The sequence below is a fragment of the Podarcis pityusensis genome (assembly GCF_964106645.2).
Source record: "Podarcis pityusensis genome assembly, chromosome: 8".
Taxonomy (NCBI): domain Eukaryota; kingdom Metazoa; phylum Chordata; class Lepidosauria; order Squamata; family Lacertidae; genus Podarcis; species Podarcis pityusensis.
Genome location: NC_138033.1, coordinates 40215639 through 40243110, shown reverse-complemented (window position 1 = coordinate 40243110; position 27472 = coordinate 40215639). Strand labels below are relative to the sequence as shown.

The window sequence follows — 27472 nt, the reverse complement described above, 5'->3', positions numbered from 1 at the left end:
CATGACTATAATAATTTAATAATAATTTATTATTTCTACTCTGCCCATCTGGCTGGGCTTCCCTAGCTAGACATCCATACTCTATTCATTTGTTACCCTTGTATCTCACTCTTCCTTTGGGAATCATAGAACAGTTTACATAAAGTTCCCAGAGTTCTCCCTATATAACAGGGAGGTGTTCCTTACCATTTGGCCAGACAGACAATGACTTCCAGGTGGTGGGAATTCAACACTATGTTTGAAGGGCCACATGCTCCCCTTCCTACCGTACTAACACTGGCCAGGTTTAGACCCACTTAGAGAGGACAATGCAACAGTAGATATTTCTAGAACATTCACTGGACTATGTGCTTTCAAAGGGTGGGTTCATCCACACTTCCACTTGCCCGCTGTTTCCCCAAGGGGTAACCCACTGTTTATTGCTGAATCAGAGCAAAAGTCAATTGGGTTTTCTCTGGATTGACGTTTGCTCTGATTTCGCACTAAAGAGCCGGTTTTCCAAGGGAAAGCAGCAAGGCAAACACAAAACCTCTTGGACCCATGCCTAGAAAACACAGGGCAAGCAGAAAACCACTCAGTTTTCTAGGCATGGGACAAGCAGAAGTGTGGACAAGCCCAAAGTCATTCGTTTGCCCAAAGACTTCCACAATGATATTTCCTCTCCTCTGCTCCCACTATTTCAAGAACTGTCCCTGTGGAGCAGATGGGGGGGGGGAGGGGAAGCTCTGTTGTGCAAGTAGAAAACCTTGCGTGAATAGAACAACTTTGTTGGACACAACCCATAACAATTCAGAAATTAAATGATAGAATTAAGCATCCTTCGGAAGATCCAATTCAGGGCTTCCCAGGGTATAGCTACTGTTAAAGGGATAGCTCTGTGTGCATGCATACACCCACACCCAGCAATCACATTATCATGTTATTTTGATCAGAAGCTACTTACCCCTGGTATTCAATGTACTTGTAAATCATGCCTGCAATGAGCATTGCCACTAAAGCATAATACCAGGAGGAGATGAACATCAGCGCAAGGCAGATACTCATGCCTAAAAAGGACAAGGCCCTGAAGGAAACAAAAATCAAATGTTAGCACATATTTAGAGCTGGTTCACACATGCATGGGCATTCCTTGATTTCGTTACCCTTGGTGATCAGCGGATGAATGTGCAGATTCCACCAGAGTCCAACAGGACTGTGTTGGAGGTGATACGGGAACTCTTATCTGTAATTTTATATATCAGTGATGGCTCATTCACACATGCAGATCATCACCTGATGTTGCATTGTCATCATGCAAAGGGCACATATGTATAAATGGTCTGCTGAAAAGCATTTCCAAAACTCTTAGCTTTCCACTTTTAGCTTTTCACAAACTCTCAAGTGCCCTAACCCTTAATGAGGAGGGATCAAATGGCTATATGAATAAGCTTGTGAGACACGCTCTCTCTCTCTCTCAACTTACCAGTGGTAGTACTTAAATCTGGGCCTCCAGTTTGGAGTTCTTAGGAGTGTTTGCACCGCACAGGCTAAGTTGACAAACAAGTAACACATCAAGAAAAACCTAGTAGAGGGAGGAAACAGAGAAAAGCACATCACATTTAGGTCTGGGCCCACTGTAGAGAACAAAGCACAAAATTCACAACTAACATAATGAAGACCGGTGTGAGGAAATGGGTTTTAAATTAACACAACCAATTTAAATTGCTTTTATAGTAACCCTCCAATCTAAAATTTCCAATATTTGGGGAGAAACTTTAGTGATACAGTACTGTTGTAAGTCTGTAGGATACGCATGTCTTGAGGTTTCTATTTGGATATATCCAGGTTCAAATTCTTTCTTGGGTATGGATGGCCTTAGACAACCCCTCACACATGTTCCAAAGCCAAAATCCTGAATTGAACCCACTGGGAGAAGAGAGTAATACAAATTTATATTAAAGACAGGCTCTCTCTCTCTCTCTCTCTCTCAACCTCCTAATTACCCAGGCCTTGGCCCAGTCAACATATGGTAGCTACCAGCTCTAATCAAGCCCTAGAGTTCAAGGGAATTTGCAGGCCTTGGCACATGTGTATTGTTGCACTGGCCAGGAGTGTAAGCCAGGAATTCCTTCTATACAGGTGGCCCTTAGGGCAGGCTACTGTTCTCTCATTTGCACCTCTACTCCTCTACTGAATCTATGATGCTGACCTATGTTGCAAGACATGCAAAACACTACAGACACTTAGAAAGTGCTATCAAAATGTTTTATATTATTACAGCTGGAGGGAGTTCAAAGGATGTCGTGTGGAACTTTCTTATCCCTGGTGACATGCTGATATCCATTAGAGTCAGGCCTATACAACATGTGAGCCACCAAGCCAAACATCAAGCCACCTGCCCTGGTATTCTTGGTGCTAAAAATCAGCAGAGGAGGCTGCCTATTAGCTGACAAGCCACCATACATGGCACAAGGGTTTGGTTCAGCACTGTAGATCATAAGCTGTGCAGGCCTGGACTACAAGGTTATCAGTGTTGTCGCTTCCTAACCCAGAATAGGAAGAAGCATTTGAGTGATGAAAATTCAGGTCCTGTTGTCCTTTGTACATTGTTCAATCCTGGCCTGAACTACTTAGCATCAGGGTTTGACTCTGTCAACTTGGATTTGGCCTCATTGGTTCATAAACTGCCATGGCAGCTGGGCTCGGTGGCATTTTACCCCTGAACTGAACACCTCCCAATCCTTTTGTTTAACTGTGACAAACTGGAGCCACCACTAAGTGGCGCTGGAGGCTTACATTCTACAGCTGGCCGCTGAAAGCAGAGAAGCATACAATTGCCATCCTGTTTCATGCTGCAATAGTTTTCCAAAAAAGCACATAAACTGTGTTCCTGGGAACTTGTTTTCTCTGAAATAAGCTACTATCCACCTTCCTCTGCAGTGCACAGCCAGCATGTATTATTAGGTACACTCTTAGTACATACACAACTTTATAGCTCAATGGACCTGGTCAGCAGTCTCCACAAAATCAACTGTGCACTTTAGCACAATTTCCAGAATTGCCTGTGGTATGCAAGGTTTCCTGGGCAGACAAGTCTATGTGGAAAGCAAAGCTGAAGTATAATGGCACCTCCTACTTCACCAAGACTCACAGGCAATCGAAGTGTGCAGCAGATTTTCAGCTAGTTTCAGCTAGTTCATGGCTACGGGGTGCAAAATCACTGGTGCATTTCTTCCTGGCTCCTCCTAGCTACCAGCTACCATCTTTAATTCCCCATAATGTCCCTAGTTATGACACAGTATCATTCCAAGGGGCATTTTAGTGGATTTAAAAAGTTACAACCAGCAGCCACAGCAAAGAACCAGGACATCTTAGTGACTTTTGTGATCCTTGCCTTCAAAATTCATCCCCACTAAATTTTGTTTTAAAAAAACCTTTAACACAGCTGGTCTGCTTCTATTAAGTGCTGCTAATACAAAACCTATTTTATGGCAGTAAAACTTCTGGGGGTAAAACTCACATAGAAAGAATCGGGGCCACCATGTCAAGGGATGCAATAAGAATGCCGAGTTCTGCGATCAGTGCTGTGAGCAGAAGGGCCCAGGTTGGCTCACCATTTGCCTTCCCATGGCCAAACACCTGTAAAGAGAGATTGCAGAACAAAATGAGTTTGCAGTGCCTCATTTAAGTTTTGAACAGTTTATAGAAAGCATCTAAAGCTTGTGCTGGAAGTGAGGCAGGGGGATAGAGAGTGTAGTACTTTCCAGGCATTTATTTGTGAAGAATCAAAATGTGCATTATAGCTCCAAGGGGAGGCATCTCAGCCTTTCCCCACCCAAAAAACATTTAGTAGAACATCTGTAGGGAGCCCTCACATGTACAAGAGATGATGATGATGATGATGATGATGATGATAATAATTTATTTCTACCCAGCCACTCTGGGTGGCTTCCAACGACAAAAGTGAACGCCTGAAACAGGCCAGCTCTCTGATAGCTACCAGTTTTCCACTGTTCAGTATATATGACCATCATAAGCTCCCCCCTCACTAATAATTTTATTATTAGTAGTAGTATTTTCCCTCTGGGTTCTTCACCCCCACACCACTAGAGTTCCCTCCTTGGGTTTATTTTTAATTAGGAGTAAAAGCTTGCTTTCTTAAAAGACATGGAATCTAGCCTTCTCAATCAAAGAGTCAGCTTCCTGTTAGGACCCTATTTATGCCTCAGGGAGCACACCAAGCTCCCAGATTCATAAGGCTCTTTTCCAGGAACTTTCTTGGTGCAACATGTACCAACCCATAAGAAAGGAATGATGTTGTCCTTGGCAATTGCTTGAAGCAGCCGAGGGGCACCAGTGAGGCTCTGCAAACCTGCTCCGCAAGTAGAGAAAAACGAGCCTATCACAATGACCCACGGCGAGGGCCACGCAAGGGTGCCCACCACTAAGTTCCTGTTCACGGCATCACCATATCTGCAGAAAAGATGGGAACGAGTTGATTGAAAAGAAGCCTTGGATTTCATTAAATGGTGAAATGTATTTTTCCAAGTAAATTTGAAGATGCATTTCCTAAAATGAGTTACTGTTTATGCAAACAATTTAAATGCTTTAAATATTAGGGCATAATGAAGTGGTTACAAACAGCATTGTTACTTACTAGAGGTCTTTAAGTAGAAGTTGGACAGCCATCAGCTGGAGACCCTCAAGCTTTGAATGTCCTGCATCTAGCAGGGGGTTGGACCATATGGCCCTCAACACACCCACACCCACCCCTACCTGATTCTTAAGTACACAGGAAACTTTGATCAGTGTGGATATACAAAATGATACATAAAGATGGTCTTTGACTTGGTGGCTCACATCTCTAACTGGATATGCAATTTCAGATGCAAAAGTAGCTGGCTACAAAATGTCTGTTATTTTTGACTGCAGATGCCATGCAATCCCTTCCCACAACAGTGTCCCCGTTAACACACAATGCTAAGCCAAACCATGACTTACCACAAACAATAAAATGGAGAGTTCTCTCTTTCCTGGAGAGGAGATCACAGCCACTTTCCTACTCCTCAACGATTTTGCTGCAGTGCTGCACTAAGCCATGGTTTGGCTTAGCATGGAGCTTGTGGTTTAACCCTTCCAGACAAACCATGAACTCTAAAGCATAGGCCAAACCTTGGTTACAGTTTTGCTTGCATAGAATCAACACACACACACACACACACAGAGAGAGAGAGAGAGAGAGAGAGAGAGAGAGCGCCTTGCACATCAGCAGCTGAAATTGGTAAATGTGATACAGAATGAACAAATATCAGGCAATATGATGAAGAGAAAGGTAATTCCACACAGCAAAACTGAGAGGCAAAGCCATGATTTTGACCACATCGTTTTACACATGAAAGTAAAGCAGAAATTTAATGGTTACTTACTTATCTCTAAGAACAACACCTTCAATGCAAGCACCAAACAGCAGCACACAGCTGAAATCTGAAGGTGCACATTCCATTAAAGAAACCAGCCTGATTTCTGACAGTGTCAGTAAGATGCAACACATCCCTATAACTATAACACTTGCCATAAAAATCCTTACATATTCCTATAGAGTTGGGGTGGGGAGTCTGTGGCCCTCTAGATGCTGTTGGACTCCCATACCCATCACCCCCAGCCAGCATGGGCCAGTGCCACTCAAACTGCATAATGTTGCACTGCATGGGTAAATCATAAGTTTAAGGGCAAGGGTGGGGAACCTTTGGCCTGAAGGTCAATCTCAGCCCACCAGGATGTCCAATTAGGCCTGTGAATCCATTTCCTCAACTCCACATCTACCTGTTTATCAGTTCGTGTCACTGGGTGACATCAACTGATGGGCATGGTGATGGGCAGGGTTCAATCCTGCTGGATGCTACTTCACCAGTGCATGTCCTTCAGGGAACATGCTGACGAAGCACCCCCCACCAACCAGTCAACTGTAATGTGCAAGTGGGACCACCCACCTATCAGTCACTTGGCATCAAAATAACAGCAGAAGATTGACAAGTGTCAAAATTGGCCTGCAGGGTGGATGGGTGAGATAAAGATCTGACCTGACAATCCAAAAAGGTTCTCTATCCCTGGTCTAAAAAGGGGGGGGGGGGGATTACTTGTAGATGGGACCAGTTACTAAAATGACACTTAGACGGAGATAAGCGTTAGGTTGGAACATAGGATAATAGATGTCAAAATATGCAGTGTTAGGATAACAGCTAGGGCCAGAGGCAGATGTATTAGTGTAGAATCCTGAAACATTGGAAACTATTATTTAAGAAAATGTTACTCAATTCGCTACTTAAATAGGAAGCAGACCACTCCAGTGTGAAGCAGAGCTGGGGTTGAGTAGGCATACAAAGGAAGAGTCCTACTGCTTCCTCCAAGTCAGTTGGTGGTGGCAGCAGGAACCTAAGGGAAGTGTGGACCCAGTGGAGTATCTGTGAGGGCCTACCCTTAGGGACAACCTAAGGACAGACTCTTGCAAAAAAAACTGCAGGAAAATCACAATGGGCAAACAGTCTGACCTAGTATGGGGCAGCTTATGTATTAGAACCACCACAATCTTTTTTTTAATTGTTTTTTTTTTTTTAGGATACAGACTAGAGACGTAGTTATAATAGCTAGGATAGTTCCAACAGGAATAGACTTCTGGGCATCTTTGAGGTCTCCAGATCGGTTTGAGCCAGCCATGATCCCTTAAAAGAAAAGCAAGAACGTAGGAATGAGAAGCACTTCTCCCACACACAGAGTTCCAAAGTGCCCAGAGGTATAAAAAATCTGCCCGTCTCCGTATTCTCACCTGTCACTGAAGGGAAGAAGATGCCAACGAGCACTGTGAAGGAAGTTGCTATGTCTGCATAAACGTAAAGGTGAAGGTTGCTCTTATGTCCAGCCACATCAACAGATGGGCGACCAGCTTTCTCCAGAATCTCACCTTTCTCCAAGTAATTGCTCCAGATGTTATCTGGGGTGGGGGAGCAAAGGAGCACAGAGTGAACAAATAACTTACTGAATGAAACATCTGCCCACTTTCTTTGTTAGGCATAAGGAAAATGTTACCAGAGGATTATTTTTTAGTTAGTCCAAGAAATATTGTATCAGGTACCCTATTGTTCAGGAGAAGCACTCTCTCCCTCTTTCTCTCTCATATATATACACACAAAGTCATTGGGGGGGGGAGTGCACCACCCTCTTTGAATTCTGTGGTTTTACATATGAAGACATAACAACAATCATCAGTTCCTTAGCAAGTCTTAAAATTAGGTAAATACAACCTCAGATGAACAACAGCACATGACATATTACACTGTGTCATAATTTAACACTGACTGGGGGGGGGGCACAAGCTTACCCAGGTTCTGCATCTAAAGCAAGTAGGTTCTACAACTTGTATAAATCATATAGTTTTTTCTTCTGTAGCTAGGAAAAGCAAAGAGCTTCACAGGAGGACCCCATATCTCCACACTATGACCAATGGAGAACTCATTCAGAACTCTTTCTACACACTAAGCAGTTAAGAATTTAGTGTCTTGAATTTCTTTTTTAAATCCAAAAGAAGGAATATTTTCAGGAAGGGTTATTCTGTACCTGATCCTAAGTACAAAGCAGTGTGCTGCAAACATTCAGGTGTGTCACATCACTGACTTTAAGCTCATATTTTAAGCCCACATTTTCAGTGTAACTTCTGGCATACCCTTTAGTACTATTTTAACGAAACCTAAGTATGTTTAACTGAAGGAAACACACATTCTTCCCCTTTTTACTCTCCCTTCCACATTCCTCCATAGTCTCCCCTGTGTTGAATTTCAGGTTACAAGCGCCTTTGTAAAGCACAATGCACACTGCTTGAGAAAGAGAAATAATTAGAAAGGAAGGAAGCAGCCTTATGCAGAATCAGATCACCAGTCCATCTAACTCAGTGTAGTGTCACACTAACTGGCAGTGGCTCTCCAGGATTTCAGACAGGATATTTCCTTTTCTAGAAATGCTAGGGGATTGACACTGGGACTTCCTGAATACAAAACATGTGTTTCACCAAGGCCTTTGGCCATAACCAGTGCCAGTGCCATCATTATGCCAACTAGGCAGTCGCCTAGGGCACAGATCTCACAGGGGCGCATGACTGACCTCTGAATGGTACAGTTTTACACTGATTCCTTTATTATATCTTGTACGTTTCTGATAATATTTCACTTTTATTTTGTATTTTGAACGCAGTTTCTCAAAGTTCAAACTTATTAAAAACTCACATATGCTCAACAATGTTGCAGAAGAGGCTAGTTGGCTTGGCAACTATATCAACTGAACAAGCCCAAACATCAGCACTTGACCTGGAGGATTGGTGACAAATTTTGCAAAGGAAAAGATTTTGATGTGCCTTAATTGGAAACTTTGAAGAGACTTACATTTTAACATCACAATTCGCAAGATTATTCAAAACGATTTGTGTGCTAAAACATTTTCTTTTGCATTTGAGAAAGACTGTCAAAGATTGTTGCATAACTTTTTATTGCAATTTAAAATAAATTTAGCAATTAGGTTTTGGGCTTTCCATTTTTCCTACAAACCATCTGTTTTCGGAAAACTTAGGTTAGAATCGGGGGGGTGGGGTGCAAGTAGTTAGCCTTGCCAAGGGTGCATAATATCCTGGCACTGGAACTGGGCATGTTCCAATAATAGTAGAGAATCACACGGTAATATCTTTGCCTCTACCTTTCAAAATGCCACTAGCAGCTCCAGGAATCCCTACAATCTCAGTAACGTTGTTGAACTGGAAATACTCATCACAGAATCCAGAGGTTATATTGAAGCCTGGGCAGAAGAGTTCCGTCAACTGGGAGGGCACAGTGACGTTGCCAGCAACTGTAGTTTTGGCACAAACATCAAACTGGTCCCTTGAAAGAGTCCTGTTGCCTAACATGCAAACTCTGGGAAGACACACAAGGTTTGCAGATTTGTTATACATAAGCTTCATAGATTTCTTGCAAATCCACAAAAGAAAAGCTCTCCCCTGAAGTCCATAAAAAAGCAGCAGAAAGTAGATCACTTTTGAAATGCAGGAATACAACAAGAGCTTTGCTGGATCAGACCAAAAGTCCACCACCTCCTCAAGCATCCTGCTTCCCAGTCACCGATCAGATGCTCCCAGGAAGCCCAAGAGGAGGCCATGAAGGAGCCAGCCTTTTCTGGCTGTTGCTCCCCAGGAACTAGTATTTGGTGACCTCTGAACCTTAAGTTTTGACAAAGCTATTATGATTTGTAGCCTTATTCTCCATGATTCTGCCTAATCTTCTTTAAACTCATCTAAGCTAGTGGTCATCAGCATACTTTATGACACCAAATTCCATAAATTCAGTTTGTGTTATATGAAGTAGGTAGGTGATTGACTGATTAATCTTGTGCTGATCAGTGCAAGTATTAGGAATGCACATTAATTCTACAAAACACTACCATTTCTTTTCTCTGTCACCTTTTTCTTCTATACTACAGAAAACTACCCTCAAGCATTTTAGTCTTTCCATGCAGAGAAAAATGCAACCTAAACTTTTGGAGGACCCTTTTCTGCACTTTTCCTTTGCTCTAAAAAGGCACTGAAGGTCTTCTTTTCTCTTAAATGCTCATTATCTCTTGCTCTTCCCTATGTTCCTTCCCTAAACTTACATTTCTCCCTCCCTTAAAGTTAATCTAGAGGTGGGAAAACTTTTCTCTCCATTGAGGGCCAACATTTGTATTTTCATCCTTATTTTTCAGGTGTGTGGACTGGATTGGAAGGGGCAGTATTTCATTTGATAAAAATAAATTTATGCAGGTTCCCCTCTTTTCCCAGCTGTATGGGCTTAGGGGGGGAAAGCTCCATCTCCTAACCCAACAGCTAGGATTTTTTTTCTTTTCATTGATAGCACTATTGTAAGGAGATTTCAAACAACTCTGTTTCAATTGTTGGCATTTACTTACGGAAAAACGGGTGGCTCAAAGATGGATTTGATTGCTCCAGCATAGATGGACAAGATGGATATTATGACACAAGCCAAAAACAGAGATGCAAATTTGTTGACATATTTCACGCCTACAAAGACCACCACAGCCATGAACGTGAGGAACAAGGTCCCATACACTCGCATGTTATTCAGCGTGGCGTTGGAAGTGTCATGGGCCCCAGTTGGATGGAAAATGGCCGCTTGAGGAGCAATGTATGTCTGAAACAGTTAGAACACAGTGTCTACAACAAAAAGAAAGCAATTTATGATGTCCTTAGGTTCAACAGGACATCCCTGGCAAAACACATATATATCCAAGCTAAACCAAATTTATGTCTTGCGTAGCCAATGATCATAAACAAACATGAACCAAACAATTTTTAATCAATTTTTCAAGATTCCAGCATGTAATAAGTCGTCACAGTGGTGCCTTCTGAAGTTTAAGGAAGTTCTGAAGGCTTAACTCTGCTCAGTGACTTTCAGAGAGTAATCTCTCTTGCAGATTTTGTGCTGTGGGGGGGGGGGTGTCCATGGATTTTAATGTTGCTTTACTACTTTAATTTATGGAATTGTTTTTGCTTCTGTTTTCATCCTTTATTTTTTAGATCGTAACGTAGCAAAACAATTTTAGATGATGTGAAATCTGTATTGTGAATATAATTTCTCAGAAAGCAGGATATACATTTAATAAATAAGTAGATGAAATACCCTTAAGGTATTATTTTAAGCTCTCTGGAACTGTGAGCAAGGCAAGCAAGGCACTGGGCTTTGCTAAGGAGGCAGGAGGGCTCTGGGACTCTGCTAGAGCCCTTGTGACTCCTTCTCAAAGCTGCGTAAGAATCCCTGCATGGGGGGGGGGCAGTTCTGGAGGGTCTTGACTTTACACATTTTTGTGTCTACATGTGAACTCCTGGAACTGAACCTTTGTGTAAGATGAGATATGTCTGTAATTCTAACATTTTTCATCTTTCCCTGAAATGTATTTGTCACTACTTACTAGCAAAATTTCAATGGCACCAAGGATGTACATAGCGCCTGCGAATGTTGTCCCCAAGTAAAAGCACAGTCCCACTGCGCCACCAAATTCAGGTCCCAATGATCTTGAGATCATGAAGTATGAACCACCAGCTATAAAGTTAAAGAGAGAGAAATGTTTTCTGTAGGATTACACAAAGAACAATTGTAAGCTAGATGTCCAAAAAGAAGAATCAGAAGAAAAAGTTGCTTTACGTAAATTAGGTACAATTTTTTTCTATGCTTATTGAAAACAGGCATCATTTTCGTAACTAACAATAGCTCTGCTGTTAAATGAACTCAGTGAATACAGAATGTTTCAGAACTTGGCTCAAATAAGTTTTGCTCTTTCGTTTCCCAAATTTTGCACCTGAAATACTAACAAATTTATTATGACATAAGCAAGTGTTTCTCAAACTTGGGTCCCCAGTTGGTGTAAGAAGTGGAAAGAAAATATAGGTTAGTGTGCAAACTCATAGTGGGTTAAAAAAAAAGAAGCTCTCAAACTTCAGTGCCTTCTCATTTGAAATATTGCTTTCATAACCACAAGGGAAATGATCTTTTCCATAAAAATGAAAACAGGCCCATGGGATTCTAGAAGCAACCGGTCACCATTGGGATTGTGTGCACACATGCATATACACACATGTTCCCAGTGCAGAACAGCATTCCCAGTACAGCAAAATCTATTAGCACCAAGTTCATTCAGTTAAAAAGGAAAGGAGGAAAAAGAGAATTCAGCCATCCAACCCATGCCAAACCTAACAGCTTGCATTTCCTTTCGCTCACAACATAACCAGGCAAAAGATATCACCATAGCCAATTTTCCATTTTGCTGAATGTCATGACAGAGAGTGGTAGGCATACTCATTCATTTTGGCTTAAGTGCGAATTCCATGCAAACTAGTGCAATGAACAGAGGTCAAACCTTATAGATTACATTCAGGATCCATGTACAAGAGAAGCTGATCTATTAAGCTTGAAAGGATACATGCTTCCTGTACTAATCTACTTGGTACACAGATTCCAAGTGGTTTAAAACAGAATCTACAATGGTTAAGTTACACAGTACCTGGAACGACACCATTTGTTGCAATAGCACTCATCGATATGGCTGTCAGCATAGTCTGTGAATAGGGGAAAAATGGATGTTTACAAGTAACCTTTGCAAGGAAGACTACAGCTGCTCCACTATGCTACCCTTCCTCCACCTGTTGCTCTTCAGATATTTTGAACTACAATTCCCATCATCCCTGATCACTAACCAAACTGGTTGAGAGCACAACAGGCTGTACTATGAAGGTAGAAACCACCAAGTCTGAAAACACAACACGTTTTGGTGAATTCCCAAAGCCCCTCTCTACTCACTTTCCCTCTTCGTGTGAATAATGTGTGAAGAGGACTTATTTACTTTATTTATTATTACATTTATATCCCAAGAAGCTCTCCATTATATTCTCCAAGAAGCTCAAGGTAGCACACATCTTTCTCCCCATCTCCTAATTTTATTCTCACAACAAACTTGTGAGGTAGGTTAGACCGAGAGATAGTGACTGGCCCAAGGTCACCTTCATGGCTGTGTGAGGATTTGAACTGTGGTCTCCCAAATCCTAGTCCAGCACTCTAACCCCTACTCCACACTGGTTTGGTTTGTTGCCTTTCAGCTGCCTGGCCACTATTACAAAGTGGAGATAATGCACAAACTTTTACAGGGTTTTTATTAATTTTTCCAAGGCTTTTGTAGTGGACAAGAGTGTGCTAGACTTTTGTCATTATCGTTCTCCTTTCTGTGTTCTGTAGCCAAAGTATTAGATTTATAGTGCTCTCAGTGAACTATAGTGCCCTGCAAGACAAGTCTCTTCCACAGAGCTGGCAATTTAGACAGTGGGAAAGACAAAAAGGAAAGGGGTCACACAAGAGAGACACACAGGCAAAATAAATAGCCAAGTTGGTTGAGGCACTGAGGCACCCAAGCAAGGTAAGTGAGCAGACATTCCCCCAACTAAACACCCACTGTTTTCTATCTTTTAGGAAATAATACGGATATTACATGATTGGGCAATGAGTCTTATTATGCAAAAGGAGGCAGGCAGGAAGGCATCTTGAAGAGAAGAGCTTTGCAACAGAGTCATGTACTCACACAGCAGCAGCAGATTAAGACAATCAGGAAGGACTGCAGAACACCAGCCGTTCCCACCATCCATGTCAATCGCAGGAAGAGAATGACCCCAAATATATTCTGCATACACGGCAGGTAAACACCCATCAAGGTGCCCATGCTGGGTGACTGAAAAAGACACAAAGTATGTAAATCAAGCCTCATTCCACAGTGAGTAACTCAGTAGTATTGCATGTACTGGTTATTGGCATTGATCCAGGGATGTCAATTTGGCATCTGTGAGCATTAGTGTGGCTGGAAGTACTTCCTATGGTGCCTAAAAAGGTCTTAATAAGCATCTATCCCAAAAAAACACGAGGAGTGCTCTTTCTGCCATTCCCTGTTTGCACTGGCTCAGCCTTTCTGACATTAAACATGACTTTCCTACATAAAATGTGCCACCTCAGAGATCCTTGCATTTCACTGGGTGCCAGAATTGGACAATCTCCCTGTTCTGTTCTGTTCTGTTCTGTTCTGAACAGTTGCAAATAGCTTCTCTCTTGTAGGAAAGTGCAGTGGGTGGCTCAGGTACTTGACCCCTCCGTGTAAGTTGTGGGTCTACTGTATATGAAACAACCTGAATTTACTTGAATTTGATTACTGAACATAAGTATAATAATCGAAGTTGTTCATTCTGGGTTTTGGCCAAAAGGATCCTGCTATGTCTTACAAACACTAAACACACAATAGAACTTGTGTCTAGGGTCTAAACTGCAGCACAGCTTCTAGTTGTCAAAAGACTGTCTTTCCCTTCCAACCCTGCCTGCTGGCCAAGGACTTCAATGAGAGTCCTGCTACCTTTAGAGGTTAGATATGTGTCAACCCTAAAACAGGGCCTTGTCAGTGGTGGTGCCCCCAGGCTTTGGCATTCTCTTCTGAGAAATGTTTACCTCCTAGAAATGCTACTGGGCAGCCACCTTCCCTCCATCTCAGCACCAAGTTAAAATCATTTTAAGAACTTGAGCATTCAGAGAGAGAAGAGTAGGAAAGTTTTAAGGTGCTGCTGGGATTATAGCTGTTTTTATTTTAGAATGAAGTCCGTATTTTTAGTGTTTTAATTAATGTTGTTAGCCACCTTGCATAGGCTTGTAGAAAGGCAACTACCACTTCTGAAGGGCCAGCAATCCCAAACCACTCAAACTACCACTTTCTCCACATCTATTTTGCCTCTAGAATGGGAAACAAGGTGCCGTGTGTGTGTGTGTGTGTGTGTGTGTGTGTGTGTGTGTGTTGTTATTTGCCTTGTCAGGTGGAAGGGACAGGCATAGGAAGGAGACTCTGCTTGCTGACCCTTAGGGTCAGGGAAGCCTGTTGTTCACAAATGTGGAGAATTATTCACAATTAATAGCCTCTCAAACAAACTCCAGGGGACAAAATTGACTAAAACCTCCATTGATTTCTCTGTATAACAGAAATAGCTGCTATAGTTCTGAATCACAACAGAATCAATGCCCTCTGCTTTGAAATTAAAACATATTGAGCTTTTGTGGCTTGAACATAGAAGGGAATCGTTATTCCATGATGGATATAGAGGTTAAGCTTAAGCCCAGACATCTGAATTAATAAGCATCTACAAAAGTGTGACCCATAAATGGGCTGCACAGAACCCACGGGAGGGGGGTGACTAAAGAGGTCTTAACTGATGACTAGTGTGGATTTCAACATTGCAAAATGCTACTACATCATGCTACAAACAGCAAAAACAAAGAACTGTGCCCAATTGAAATGTATTAGTACCAAGCCCTAAATGGCTAGTGACCCAGGTACCTAAAAGAGCACCTTCCCCAATGTCAATCACCTCAGACCCTGCAATTGCCAGGTGAAACCTTGGTGGTGGTACTGTCACTGGGGCACCACCCAGCTGGCATTGACGTGTGTGACAGGGCTTCTCAGTTGCAATTCATCTGTCACCCTCACTGAATTTCACGAGGAATTTAAAAATATTTCTGTTTACTCAGACATTTTATGCCAGAACCTGGCAACCCTGAAATTACCAGCAGAGAAATATGATGGTTTTAAATTGTTTTAGAATGTTTTCAACTGTTTCTAGAATTTTTTTTTTTAATGATATTGATGTTGGGCTTCTTTGGGAGGAAGGGTGGGTTATAAATTGAATAAATGAGGAGGAGGAGGAGGAAGATACTACTTCAAGCAGTAGTTGTAGTTGTTTTAATTGAGGGGAAAACCCTACATACTTTTGATATTTTCTTTCTTGACCCGTCTGTGCTTTCCGCTTCCTCATGTTCCTTTGCTCCTTGAGTGAGATTTGTGTAGCTGACCAGCTTGCCAAGCAGGGAAGAGACCTTTGGCCGAATATCCAATTCCTCCTGCAAAGGAAACACAAGATGGTGAGGTTTAGTAATGACAGTAAATGCTTAGCATTTACATAGTGCTTTCCGTGCTCAAGGCACTATATTTATATGACCTCAGAAATTGTTACAACAGCCTTTGAAGTAGACCAATGGGATTGTTTCCATATAATGGGGGGCACCTCTCTCCAACATGCCGCCTGCAGATTGATGAAGTCTCAGAGCTTGTTATCCTACACGTTTCCTGCCAACCACCTCGGTTGGCAGAATTGGCACTACTACAGGTACCATGAAAAGAGAAGACTCCCTGGAAAAGACCCTGATGTTGGGAAAGATTGAGAGCACAAGGAGAAGGGGACAACAGAGGACAAGATGGTTGGACAGTGTTCTTGAAACTACCAACATGAGTTTGACCAAACTGTGGGAGGCAGGGGAAGACAGGAGTGCCTGGCGTGCTCTGGTCCATGGGGTCACGAAGAGTCGGACACGACTAAATGACTAAACAACAACAACAGGTACCACATAATGCCCACTCCACATTTGTGTAGCGTTCCTCAATTGTTTAGCATGGCAGTGCCTACACTTTCGAACTCCCTGCCTATTTAGATCAAGCAGGCAGCATCACTGCACGCTTTTCGATGCCTGCTAAAAACATTTATGTTTAGACAAGCCTACTCAGGTGCTTCAAAAGTTGAGGTAATTTAATCTGTTCTAGTATTTTTATTGTTGTATGTTTTAAGCAGAGTTGTATTTTTTTCTTGAAATCAAGCAGCATATAAATTTTATTAAATAATGAATGAATGAATGAATTTAAACCAGCAAGCCACCCCCCTCTACCAGCTAAAGACCTTTCACACAGAAAGCATTCCTTACAGGTGGTTCTGACTTGCGCTGACTGACTGTTCTTGCATTTTTCCATACAGAATTACACAAAGTATAATTGTGGCGCAGGCCACAATAAATGTGTTAAGTTTTTAAGAAGGTGTCATAAAACTTTCTGCAGCAGACCAACACAGCTCTCCTCTGAAATTCAGTGGCAATTCAAAGTTCTTCTGAGTTGTCTATGCTATTTTAGGGTTATTGACCCTTAATGTTTTTGGTGATTTATTATTGTAAGCTGCTTTTAGTGCTACATCTGGCAGATACTTACAGCTGATAAAATGATCAAACAAAGAACCAATAAAATAATGTTGTCTGGGTGGAGAATGACAGCAGGCTCCACAGTGTAACTTATCAAATTTGAAGCCAAGCAAAGATTTGAATAAAGATCTACCCATTTCTGCCTTTGTTTCCCCTCACCAGTTCAGCCTGCAGGTAAACTCCCTGATGTGGTCTGAAAGAATATGGGTATATATATGGCAGACCACACACATGTATATTTGCCCAGCTTGGAAGAATATGGGTAAAAGTATATTGCTGTTGCTAAGCAACTATATCATACACCAGTGACTGTAAGAGGCCCATGGGACAAGGAAGGCCTAGTTCCTCAGCAATCTTCCAAGCCCTGCTTCTGGAACTTTCTGCTGACATTACAAATAAAAATAAATGACTTATCTAGTCATACACACACACACACTTCTGCAGCTGTAAGGAAAAACCTGCTTTCAGGATTCTACTCAGCTGCTTGCAAAGTAATAAGCATGCTCCTGGCCTTACCATCTTCCAAAAGACACTGGGAAAGCTGATAAGCACTGGGCCTCCAGTTTAAGTTTGATAAAATAAAACATGTCATGTTAAGAATAAATGTAATGAACAATTTCCAGAGGCATACCTGTGTTAATCTATTGCAGGAAAAAAGAAAATAAAAAGAAACTGTTTCTATGTCATAATAAAACATGTTAGTCTTTAAGGGGCCACAAAACTTTTAGTTGTTTCAATACAATTAAACAACTGATAACCTATTTGGTTACATGAAGTTTATGCTCTGGCTGTTGTGCAATCATTTCCTGCTCCTTTATTTACCCCTTACCTTAAAATATTATTTGTTTGAATTTCTGTTTTTTACACTTCAATATGCTTTTAAATTACTGTTTTACTGGTTTTCAGTTGTATTTTTGTTCTAATGATATTGTTTATTTTTATGTCATACAGCACTTTGAGACTTTAAGAGGTTTATAAATGCGTTTAAATAAACAAAAATATGGGCCTACTTTTAGAACTTTTACAACACAATTCTCTCAGGCACATCATCGCAGTACTGGCATCTTGCCTGTCAGTCTTTGATGCCACAAATGGGATTTGCAGAGGGTCCGGGTGTTGGCTGAGGGGATCTGCTAAATGGACACCAAAGTCGTAGCTCAGCAAAAGAAGTTTGCTGGAGGGTTTGCTTTCAAGAGGCAAACTGACATTTGCTGAAAAAGCAAGCAAGTCGGCCAACCTTTCCCAACAGTTACCACAAAGATGTTTTTTTAAAAAATACAATGCAACACACCCAAAACAAAAACAAAAGGGCCGACTGCTGGAGCCAAGTAGAACATTCCTCACAGCAAATGGGAAGCTTCTGAAGGAGCTAATGAACTGAGGAGAGGCCTGCTGAGGCAACCTCAGGAGACCTGAAGGGCCATCTCCATGGAAATGCTTTGTACAAAATGGAGGAACTCACTTGAAACCTGATGAAGCAGCTGCTTGCTAACATCTATTTTTTAATTTTTTTAAAAGGCCTGGCAGGAGACTGAGGCATGGTTCTATAGAGACAGGCAGAAAACTGCTCTCCACTTTTGTAGTAAAGTCAGTACCCAGAAGGTAGAGCAGCCATCTGGCAACATTTCTGCCCTGCATCCATATACTTCGTCTCTTTCCGTAAATGCCCCCAACTCCAGCTAATGGAACTGTTTCAATTAGGGCTGCAATGTTTAACATATTAATCAGTTTACAGTGCAATACTGCATATGCCAGCTCAGAAGAAAGTCTCAGTGAGACTCACATCTAGGCAAGTGTCCATAGATTTGCAGCCTAAAAAACAAAAGTTAAAATCGGGAGGGGGGGGGAGTTTTAGTCAGCTAAATTGGATAGTTCCCCCCAAAATCATCATCTTTAATACAAATACCAGAACTGCATATTGAAAGCCCCACTTTAAAAATAGATTTGCTGTTTTGTCTTGTATAGAAGAGGTATCCCTACTTAAGACTACACCTGTTATGCCACAATGCATTTTTTTTAATTCAATCAAGTAAACAAACAAACCCTTGTGTGATTAATAGTTTTACATTTTCCCAATTCACTTGCAAATACTTCCAACATCGAAGGCCGGCAGATGCCTGCAAACAACAAGTGAAACTAATTTTTTTTGTAATTATAAAAAAAATGCTAAAGGAGTTTTAATTAAATTAAGATCTTTTTGCTGGGGTGTTTCAGTTACATTAGAGCGTTTTGCCAAAGAGCTTTTAATTAAATTAGTTCTTTCTTTTATTCATTGTACCAAATGAACACAAAGGAACCAGTTCCATAGGCGGCCATGTTGTCCAAATAGCCCAGTTCTGACTGCTCTGACTGACAACAGCTTTACAAGAATTCAAGTCTGCCTCTTTTAATGCTGGAGGTGCTGGGGATTAAACTTGGTAACATGGGCAAACAAAGCATGCCATCTACTACTGAAACATGAATGCTTGCCGGCATTAACAGTATCAGAGAAAAAGAAGTCAATTAAAACTTTCTATTGTGTTCTCTCTCACACCAATAATTGCCCCACTAATGGGATATCAAGAGCAAAGGCACAAACCTGTGAAGAGCCATTTCCCCAGGACTCATTTTGAGACATGACCACACATCCCTTGGCAGAAAGGTCACTGCATTCTCTTATTCAAACCTAACACAGGCAAAGGATTCTCCTCTGTGATGCAATACTGAAGGTTCTGGGTTGAAAAGACTAATGCCAACAAGACATTGCAGGGTTAGGACTTGTCTTCTTTTTGAGGCTGCATTTTAAAAGGAGGCATTCCAGACCTGTCAACAGCAACTTGGCTGGGGAAAATTGGAAATGCCTAATAAAAATTTCTGTGGACTAGTAACTGCTGGATTTCTTTGCAAGACTCTAGTTTACTCAAGCTGTGAAAATGCAGATCAGAAAAGGTCAACTTTGCACTCGTTTATGTGCTCTTTTGCATGAATTTTAAAATGCCTTCTTTAGCACAGCCTAGTGCCTACAATTATTCTGGACTACGGTTCCCATCAGCCCCAGCCAGCAAAGCCACGTTGGCTGAAGCTGATGGAGTTGGTAGTTCTAAACATCTAGCAAAGGCTGCTTTAGCTACTTGATTGCCCACGATTTTCTCCAAGAGCATGATAGGAAATGGGTAGTCTGGATAAATAAAATTTTGGACATGGACAGGACATGGTTTTCTGGGATCGCTCTAGATGAGGAACCACCACACCTAAAACTGCCACAGTGGGCCAGGGCAGTCAGTGATGGGCCTACATAATAGGGAAGAGGCATTCAGAGAAACCAAAGGCACATTGGGGACTGAGACAACCTAGATAATGTGGAAACAAGTGCTGCAGGGATAATGAGAGGACTGTAGTTCCTATGCTCTTTGTCAAGAAAGATTGCTCCACTGGCTCTGCTAAAGCAAGGGAAGGAAGAGTTGGCAACAAGGGTGAAACAATTCCCCAAGGTCATTGTGGGCTTTCACAACAGCCACCTACTTAGATACACAGGGAAAAGAGACTTGAGGAAGTGGCTCAACACATTTTATCCTTGATGGGGCAAGGGGGGTTAAGCACATCCATCCACCTGCCACCTCTCCCCTGAAAGCTGTCCCTTCCTTGGCTGGGGCTTATAGCAGCTGGCATCCAGCAACACCTGGGCATAAAATGAGCCCTGCTAAATCAGGTCAAAGGCCCACCTAATCCAGCATCCCATTCTCACTGTGGCCAACCAGATGTGCAAGGGAAGCTGACAAGCAGGACCTCAGTGCATCAGCGCTCTTCCTATTTGGAATTCCAGGAATTGGTGTACAGAGGAGAGCAGTCAAGAAACCTGGAAACTGTAGTTGTTTATTCCTACTGAAGTTTGCTGCGAGTGCTGAGTGTTGTTTGGAGACCCCTATTCCCCTCACAGAGCTACAATTTCCAGTCAATCCAGTCAATCCAGCTTCCCAGTGGACTCTGGGAATTGTAGCTGTCTGAGGGTAATAGGGGTCTCTTAACAACTCTCAGCACCCACAACAAACTACAGCTCCCAGGATTCCCAGCAATGACTGTTTAAAGTAGTATAATACTGCTTTAAATGTATAGTGCAGATGGGGTCAGAATCAGCTTCCCACATTTTTGAGTAACATGGTTTAGGGACCCCTAAGAAGCTGAAGAATGAACAAAAAGTCAAGGCTGATTTAAAATTATTATTATTATTTTACCTCAAACAAAGCCAAGTTTCTGTCATAATAATCTCCTCCTTTGCCAGGATCAGAATTGTTGAGGAAAGGACTGCTTTCTTTATGGTTGCCATGGCCTGTGGAAAGAAAAGAAGAAAATTCCAGATCATTTGTGGAAGAAGACAACCTCATAATTATGAGAAAAGGAAGAGACATAATTGGTACACTTTCATCGTTTTGTTTTCTTTTTCCACCAGTCTGTGATCTTAAAATTGATGGCTTTCAGAAATTTATTACCCTTGGAGAACTCTTTATTTCTCAGCTGACAAATATACATACACACGCGCACACATGCACACTGCAAAGCATGCTGGGATTCTATCTAGTGCAGACTCTCACTACATGCGGAACGCCAGCCAGGACAGGTGAGAGGGAGTGTCATTACCCTATAGAGGGGTGGACAACCATTTTCCTGTTGAGGGCTGCATTCCCTGGCAGGGGCCACACACTGGGGGAGAAGGCAGAAACAAAAGTGTTCTGGATTAAGCAATCTGTAATAAAGCCTGTTGCACCCTGATGTACTCCAAACACTCTCTCAGAACACCCTCTTTTCCCATCTCTGCTCTAGCATTGACAATGGACCTTCCTACAGTGGCCAGGAGGAGACCTTCGAGGGCAGACCTCTTCCTCCATCCACAGAGAGGGAGATCCACAAAATCCAATGGCCCCTGAGTAAGATTGCTCTGGAAAACACTTCAATAAGTACTAATACTTCTCAAAATGTGCCACCCTGCAGCATACATCCCATTGACTTTAAAGGATATGTAATTAATGTTAAAAACAACTTGCATTTGGAATTACACCTGCTATGAAGGGCTGTACCAAGAATTGTAAGAAAATCTTGATTAAAAACTTTGAAATTCCAACTTCAGCACAAATTTGAACTTCTAGCTTTAAGCTTTTGTTATAAGGAAAATCAAAGTGACCCAGAAAAACCCAGCCCAGCCCAGCCAACAACTCACTATTTGACCTAAGGGCTGCCACTCTTCAGTCAGTCTCAGTTACACATCTAAAATAAAGGGGTGAAAACAGTGGCCTGCTTTACTGAGATAACAAATGTCAAGAGCCTAGAATGTTTTCTGGTGCAAGTATTATACAAATGCTGATAAATTATAGGGGAGCTCTGCAACTTTAAATGTAGATTTCAGTCTTTCAAATCCACTATTTGTCACTAAAACCTGGACTTTGCTCAATTCGAGTCACACCAGCTATGTCCAAATTTCAAAATAATATTTTCAGAAATCGCAAGATTAAAAAACAACAGTAGTAACAGCGATCTGTACACCCAACTAGCCAACTGGCACAGGATCCATTCTGCCTCACAGATTTTTATTTTCAGAGTTAAGAATTAAAGCCAAGTATAAAAAAAGAGAGTCAAGTTTCCCATTAGCTTCTACACAGTAGTATCTTTACTTGGTTACTTAGTTATAGAACCTGATACTCTGAATTTGTTTGCTTTACAAACAAAAAAAACCTGCAATCTATTCAGGATTGTTTTAGATGGCTCTCGGCCAAGAGAAATTATGCTTGCCTGTTTCCAAATGAAATACAAGGAGGAAATGGAACCTTCGACTATTAAAGTAGAATAGCAGTATAACTGCTAATAAAGAAATATCTTGCCCTCCTTTTGATTGGATGATTTCTAAACCTGTCAGCATTCTGACCAGTTGGGGAAATGGCAGAACAGGAGGCCCCATCCCACGTAGTCATCAAGGCAAATTTTCAGACATCCTCACAAAAAGCTGATGTATTCCAGAGAGGCAGAGCAGGATTCAGGCGTGCATAATCTAATATGTTTGTTTGGTTTTTTTTGTTTGGTTTTTTGTTTACAAGGTTCACCAGCTACAGCCAGATGCAATAGTGAGACAAGCAAACATATGTACACTAAAAAGTATTGGAACACATTGCCTCTGAGCACATGCTCAACTCAGGAATTGGTGTTCAGTACCAGAACAAAGCTCACAAGTTTGTTCACAGACAAATCTACTCCTGGTTTCTCCAGCTCGCCAGACATAATTCTGATTCAGCAGCTTCATTTGGGGGGTGGGGGGGTGGAGCATTTTAGTTGTTGCTGTAAAACAGGGGTCAGCAAACTTTTTCAGCAGGGGGCCAAGTCCACTGTCCCTCAGACCTTGTGGGGGGCCGGACAATATTTTGGAAGGAAAAAAAATGAACGAATTACTCTGCCCCACAAATAATCCAGAGATGCATTTTAAATAAAAGCACACATTCTACTCATGTGAAAACATGCTGATTCCCAGACTATCCGCGGGCCGGATTGAGAATGTGATTGGGCCAGATCTGGCCCCCGGGCCTTAGTTTGCCTACCCATGCTGTAAAGCCATTGGAAGTAAGAGTACCTTGCCAGAGAACCTACTGAAAATCACAGAGATCTACCAGTAGACTCTGATAAGAACATCTTAAGAGCCCTGCTGGATCAGGCCAGTGGCCAATCTAGTCCAGCATCCTGTTCTCACAGTGGCCGACTAGATGCCTGTGGGAAGCCCCCCAAGTAGGAGACCTGAGAGCAACAGCGCTCTCCCCGCCCTCCCAGCAAGTGGCATTCAGAGGCATGCTGCCTTCGAGAAGGGAGGTAGAACACAGCCTTATCCTCTATGAATCTGATTCTCTTTTAAAGCTATCCAAGTTGGCGGCCGTCACTACACCTTCTGGAAGCGAATTCCTTAATTTTAATTATGTACTCTGCAAAGTTCTTTATTGTCATGTGAATTCTGGACCTTACATCTGCAGCAACCCTCAGTTTCAAGCATTTTAACTGCAAGTTTGCTGATTTATAACTTACCTGAACCATCTAACCAAAAGTTATTTAATACGCCTAATTCATGCGGAATTTGTTGAAATATTTAACTTTGTACTTGCAGAGTTATTCAGAGTTTGGGTAATGTTTGGGTAATCCTGATTGCAGGATATTGCTCCATAAAGATATACAAATTTATTCCAAAAATAAATGGTTATGAAAGCAGTGTTAGACATAATGAACTATGGATATTTTTAAATAGTTTTATTCACTAGTCCATTTTGGCAAGTACTAGAGGGACAACTGAACTTGCATTTGCCAATGGCTAGGTCAATGTGGGTGGTGTTTGATGGTTGTCCGTCAGTCTTGGATCATGACTGATACACATGGGGAATATATTATTTCTTATTTCAACTGAGCAGACTTCAAATCATCCTTGCCTCAATCCTTGTGGCATAGCAGCCGGCAGTTGGCCAGAAGGTGCTCATACATGCTGCCTTTGGCACCTGTGCATCAGAGGCAAGCTGTAATAGTCGGTCAAAACAGTTCTCTGTATGAGCAACTTGTAGCATGCTGTCATCAGATCTGCTGCCAACCACCAGAGAGTGGCTCCCAAGTGTTGAAATGTAAGATTCTAGCCTTTCCAATGTTCAGTTGTAAGTGGTATTCATCATACCTGTTAAGGATTAAAAGCGTTAATCATTTTTGGATGTACTTACTCTGACCCACTTGCACAAGGTTTCAACCTACAGGTTGGGAAATACTGTATTATAGGAAATGTAGGCAGGTTAAAGTGTTTGAGGGCTAGTAGCTTGTGTACAGTTATTTACAAGGTGGCCTTTGATGATATGTGGTTCTCTGTCTAAACATGTACTTTCTCTTTGCTCTTTTCAAATCATTCCCATAAGTTCCAAATTCCTCCACTGTCAGCTCCAGAGTCAAAAGGTTTAAAGTCAAGTTCACAGCAAGGACATCCTATTTTAATCTCCATCAATATGTTGATTTGGGCATTGCAGACAGCGCATTAGATGAATTGTTATATTCTCAGTGGGAGTACATTACTACCCTGGCAGAAACATTCATTAATCAAGATCACCTTCAGTTAAATATCTGACTAATCTGCACATTTCACAATTGCTTCAGCTCATAAAGCTTAAAAGTTAACACATTTCAAGGCCAGCTCCCCTGTATTTGGATAAATGCTTTGTAACCAATATTTTTTTCAAGCAAACAAAAATCATGACTTTCTTATGTAACGGGGGGGGGGGGGTTGTTTGTTTTCACTATTCCAGCTGTCAGGTGTTATTTAACTTCTCCAGACACTCAACAGGAAAACCACCTTAAAAGCATCCAGCTAAACTTGCAAATAAAAGAGAAACAAGACACCTGCGTGTTCGCAAGTCGTGAAATCATTCATCTTCAAGCACCTTCAGCTGTCTTCTATACAAGCGTTCTAAGAATATGCAGGGTGAAATGAGCATGAGGAGCGTGTAAGCTTTGTGGAGTGCTGGCAGCTGCCCAGAAAGGATTCCCTTTTTACCATCCCACCTCCAAAGACATTGGCGTCTTTAGCAATTTTCATTTTTAGAACCAATCTCAGGACTAGCCTTTAGCATGAGTCACATGATATATTACAAGGCCAGGGGGCACACTGGCAACTAGATCATATTTGGGGAAGGACCATAGCTCAACAGTAAAGTTTGCATGCAGTAGTACACAAGTTCAATCCCCAGCATCTCCAGATTTCACAGAAAAATGTATTGCTTATGGGTTGCAGTCAGCTAAGTTATACTCAAAGCAGATCCACTGAAATTAATAGACCTAAGTTAGTCTTATCGTTTAATTTTGATGGATCTTGTCCTGAGCATGACTAACATTAGATACAACCCTGTTTTCATTTGTTTCAGCATTTTAAAAGCTGCCTTTCTGTAAAACTATGAGAGGTGGCAAAACGTAAAGAATGAATTGTACAAAGATATTTTCAAAGATGTGCTTCATACATTTGGAGTGGCTGGGATTCCCTATTGAACACACACTCCATGGCAAACTCGGATTTGTTGACATGGAATGTGTGAAAAGGTCGTTTGTTACTCACTTTCCCATTCCTTCCTATAACATGGGTTTAAGCCAACTTCAGTCAATGATTCCAGCTGCAACATATGTAAGTTCTCCAAAGCGAGCTGACGTCAAGAGTTTGATCTTCATTAGCAATATTGAATTTTGCTTCAGAATAGACCAATCAATTACTGGAAGCCTGAGGCATTTGTGTCTTAACTTTAGGAAATGCAGTTGCCAACACATGGGCAAATCATTTGCCTTTTGCCTTTTTTAAAAAAGGATTATTAAACACAACAGAATTTCATTTAAGGAATTAAGGGCTACCTCACATGGTTTGTTATTATTACCTAACCAAGCCCAAGACTTGTGACCTCTCTCTCTTGAAAATATTTGAAAAATTTATGCAATAGCCAAAAGTAACTCAACTAAAATATTTGACTGGGGCCAAAATATAATAATTCATATGCCATTAAGTGCATTTTGGTTGCAATCCTACACCTACTTACCTGGAAGCCCCATTAAATGTAACGGAACTAAGTTCTGACTTGACATGTAATGTATAGCTATGACTGAGCTGTTCAGGATGGTTTAAATGCTAGATTTTTTAAAGTTAAAGGTTTTTCAGGGCACACTGCCCTCATAAGGCACTTTACAACTGGAGTATGAAGATGGGAGATCAGGAACTACTGGCAGATCTCTGAGTGACTTGGAATACAGCAAAAAGAATTGGCCTCCCAATTGTTTAACAATGGCAACAAAAATGACCCCCACCCTCAAATTATACTGCTGCAATGAAGAAAGCTTGGGGGTGGGGTAGAGAAGAGAGGAAATTTTGTGCAGTAGTAAGACTGCAAACTGCATTACTTTCTGATGCTCAAAAGAGATTTTGGGACTAAGGAATCTTTCCTTCTAAGTTAATGTCTTTTGCACCATGCTCTAGTTGGTGCATCTAGAGCAGGTATCCCCAAACTCAGCCCTCTAGATGTTTTGGAACTACAACTCCCATCATCCCTAGCTAACAGGACCAGTGGTCAGGGATGATGGGAATTGTAGTCCCAAAACATCTGGAGGGCCGAGTTTGGGGGTGCCTGCTCTAGAGGAAAGATCTCACAAGCCTTAAGTCTGTCCAGGGCTGGTTTACAAGATTATTAAAACACACGGAAATATAATTACAACACATCACAACAGCAGCTAAGGATTTTTCCAAGTGAAGGACAATTCAATCAAACACAAGCTTGAATAAATGTGTCTGCAAAACATGCAGACAAGTTCAAAGCTTTAATATTATTATTTTGGTAATCATAATTGATTATTTATATGTCGCCCATCTATCTGGGTTGCCCCAGCCACTCTGGGCGGCTTCCAACAAATTAAAACATCACACACAGTTTAGGGTGATTGAATGTATTTTAAGATACAGTAGTCCAATAGGCTACCCTTGCATTATATATTGAAGGCACTGAAAACTAGCAGCATGCTTATTTTAGCATGCCTGAAGAACTGTGCTCAGCACATGCAGAAGTTATTTACAACTTCAATTTTAGATCTGGCAGGTATCTGGCAGTATTGTTAAGTTGGAAGGGACCCCAAGCTTCATCTAGTCCAAGTCCCTGCAATGCAGGAACCACAGCTAAAGAATCCCTGACAGATGGCCTTCTAACCTCTGCTTTAAAAATCTCCAGTGAAGGGAGAGCCCACCAACCTTCGAGGTGCATTGTGTTCAATACACACTCTATAGCTACTTTTCTGAAATGAAGCATTTCCAAAAATGGGAACGAAAAACAAAAGAAACCAATAACTACCCATTTCAAATGTTGCTACCTGAA

At 41.6% G+C, this 27472-nt stretch overlaps 1 protein-coding gene and 1 long non-coding RNA gene across 3 annotated transcripts in view; one reads left to right on the top strand and one right to left on the bottom strand.

The window, feature by feature from the left end:
* The window catches only part of SLC12A4 (solute carrier family 12 member 4), a 62563-nt gene that overhangs the window by 14320 nt on the left and 20771 nt on the right, over positions 1-27472 (bottom strand). The window contains exons 2-15 of one of the 2 annotated variants that reach the window (XM_081015814.1): positions 20813-20907; positions 15348-15479; positions 13135-13281; positions 12067-12121; positions 10978-11108; positions 9958-10199; positions 8716-8930; positions 6803-6967; positions 6600-6698; positions 5406-5463; positions 4278-4452; positions 3500-3618; positions 1463-1561; positions 944-1063 (exon numbers count right to left, since the gene is read on the bottom strand). In XM_081015814.1, coding sequence (XP_080871940.1) covers positions 944-1063; positions 1463-1561; positions 3500-3618; positions 4278-4452; positions 5406-5463; positions 6600-6698; positions 6803-6967; positions 8716-8930; positions 9958-10199; positions 10978-11108; positions 12067-12121; positions 13135-13281; positions 15348-15479; positions 20813-20907 — 1852 coding nt within the window. Of the gene's footprint in view, positions 1-943; positions 1064-1462; positions 1562-3499; positions 3619-4277; positions 4453-5405; positions 5464-6599; positions 6699-6802; positions 6968-8715; positions 8931-9957; positions 10200-10977; positions 11109-12066; positions 12122-13134; positions 13282-15347; positions 15480-19179; positions 19272-20812; positions 20908-27472 lie in introns of those variants that run through there. The other variant, XM_081015815.1, reaches the window with a different exon arrangement.
* On the top strand, positions 20911-27053 carry LOC308482624. The gene is made up of 3 exons (XR_013989360.1): positions 20911-20991; positions 21399-21502; positions 24881-27053. It is a non-coding gene; the product is annotated as an uncharacterized lncRNA (long non-coding RNA).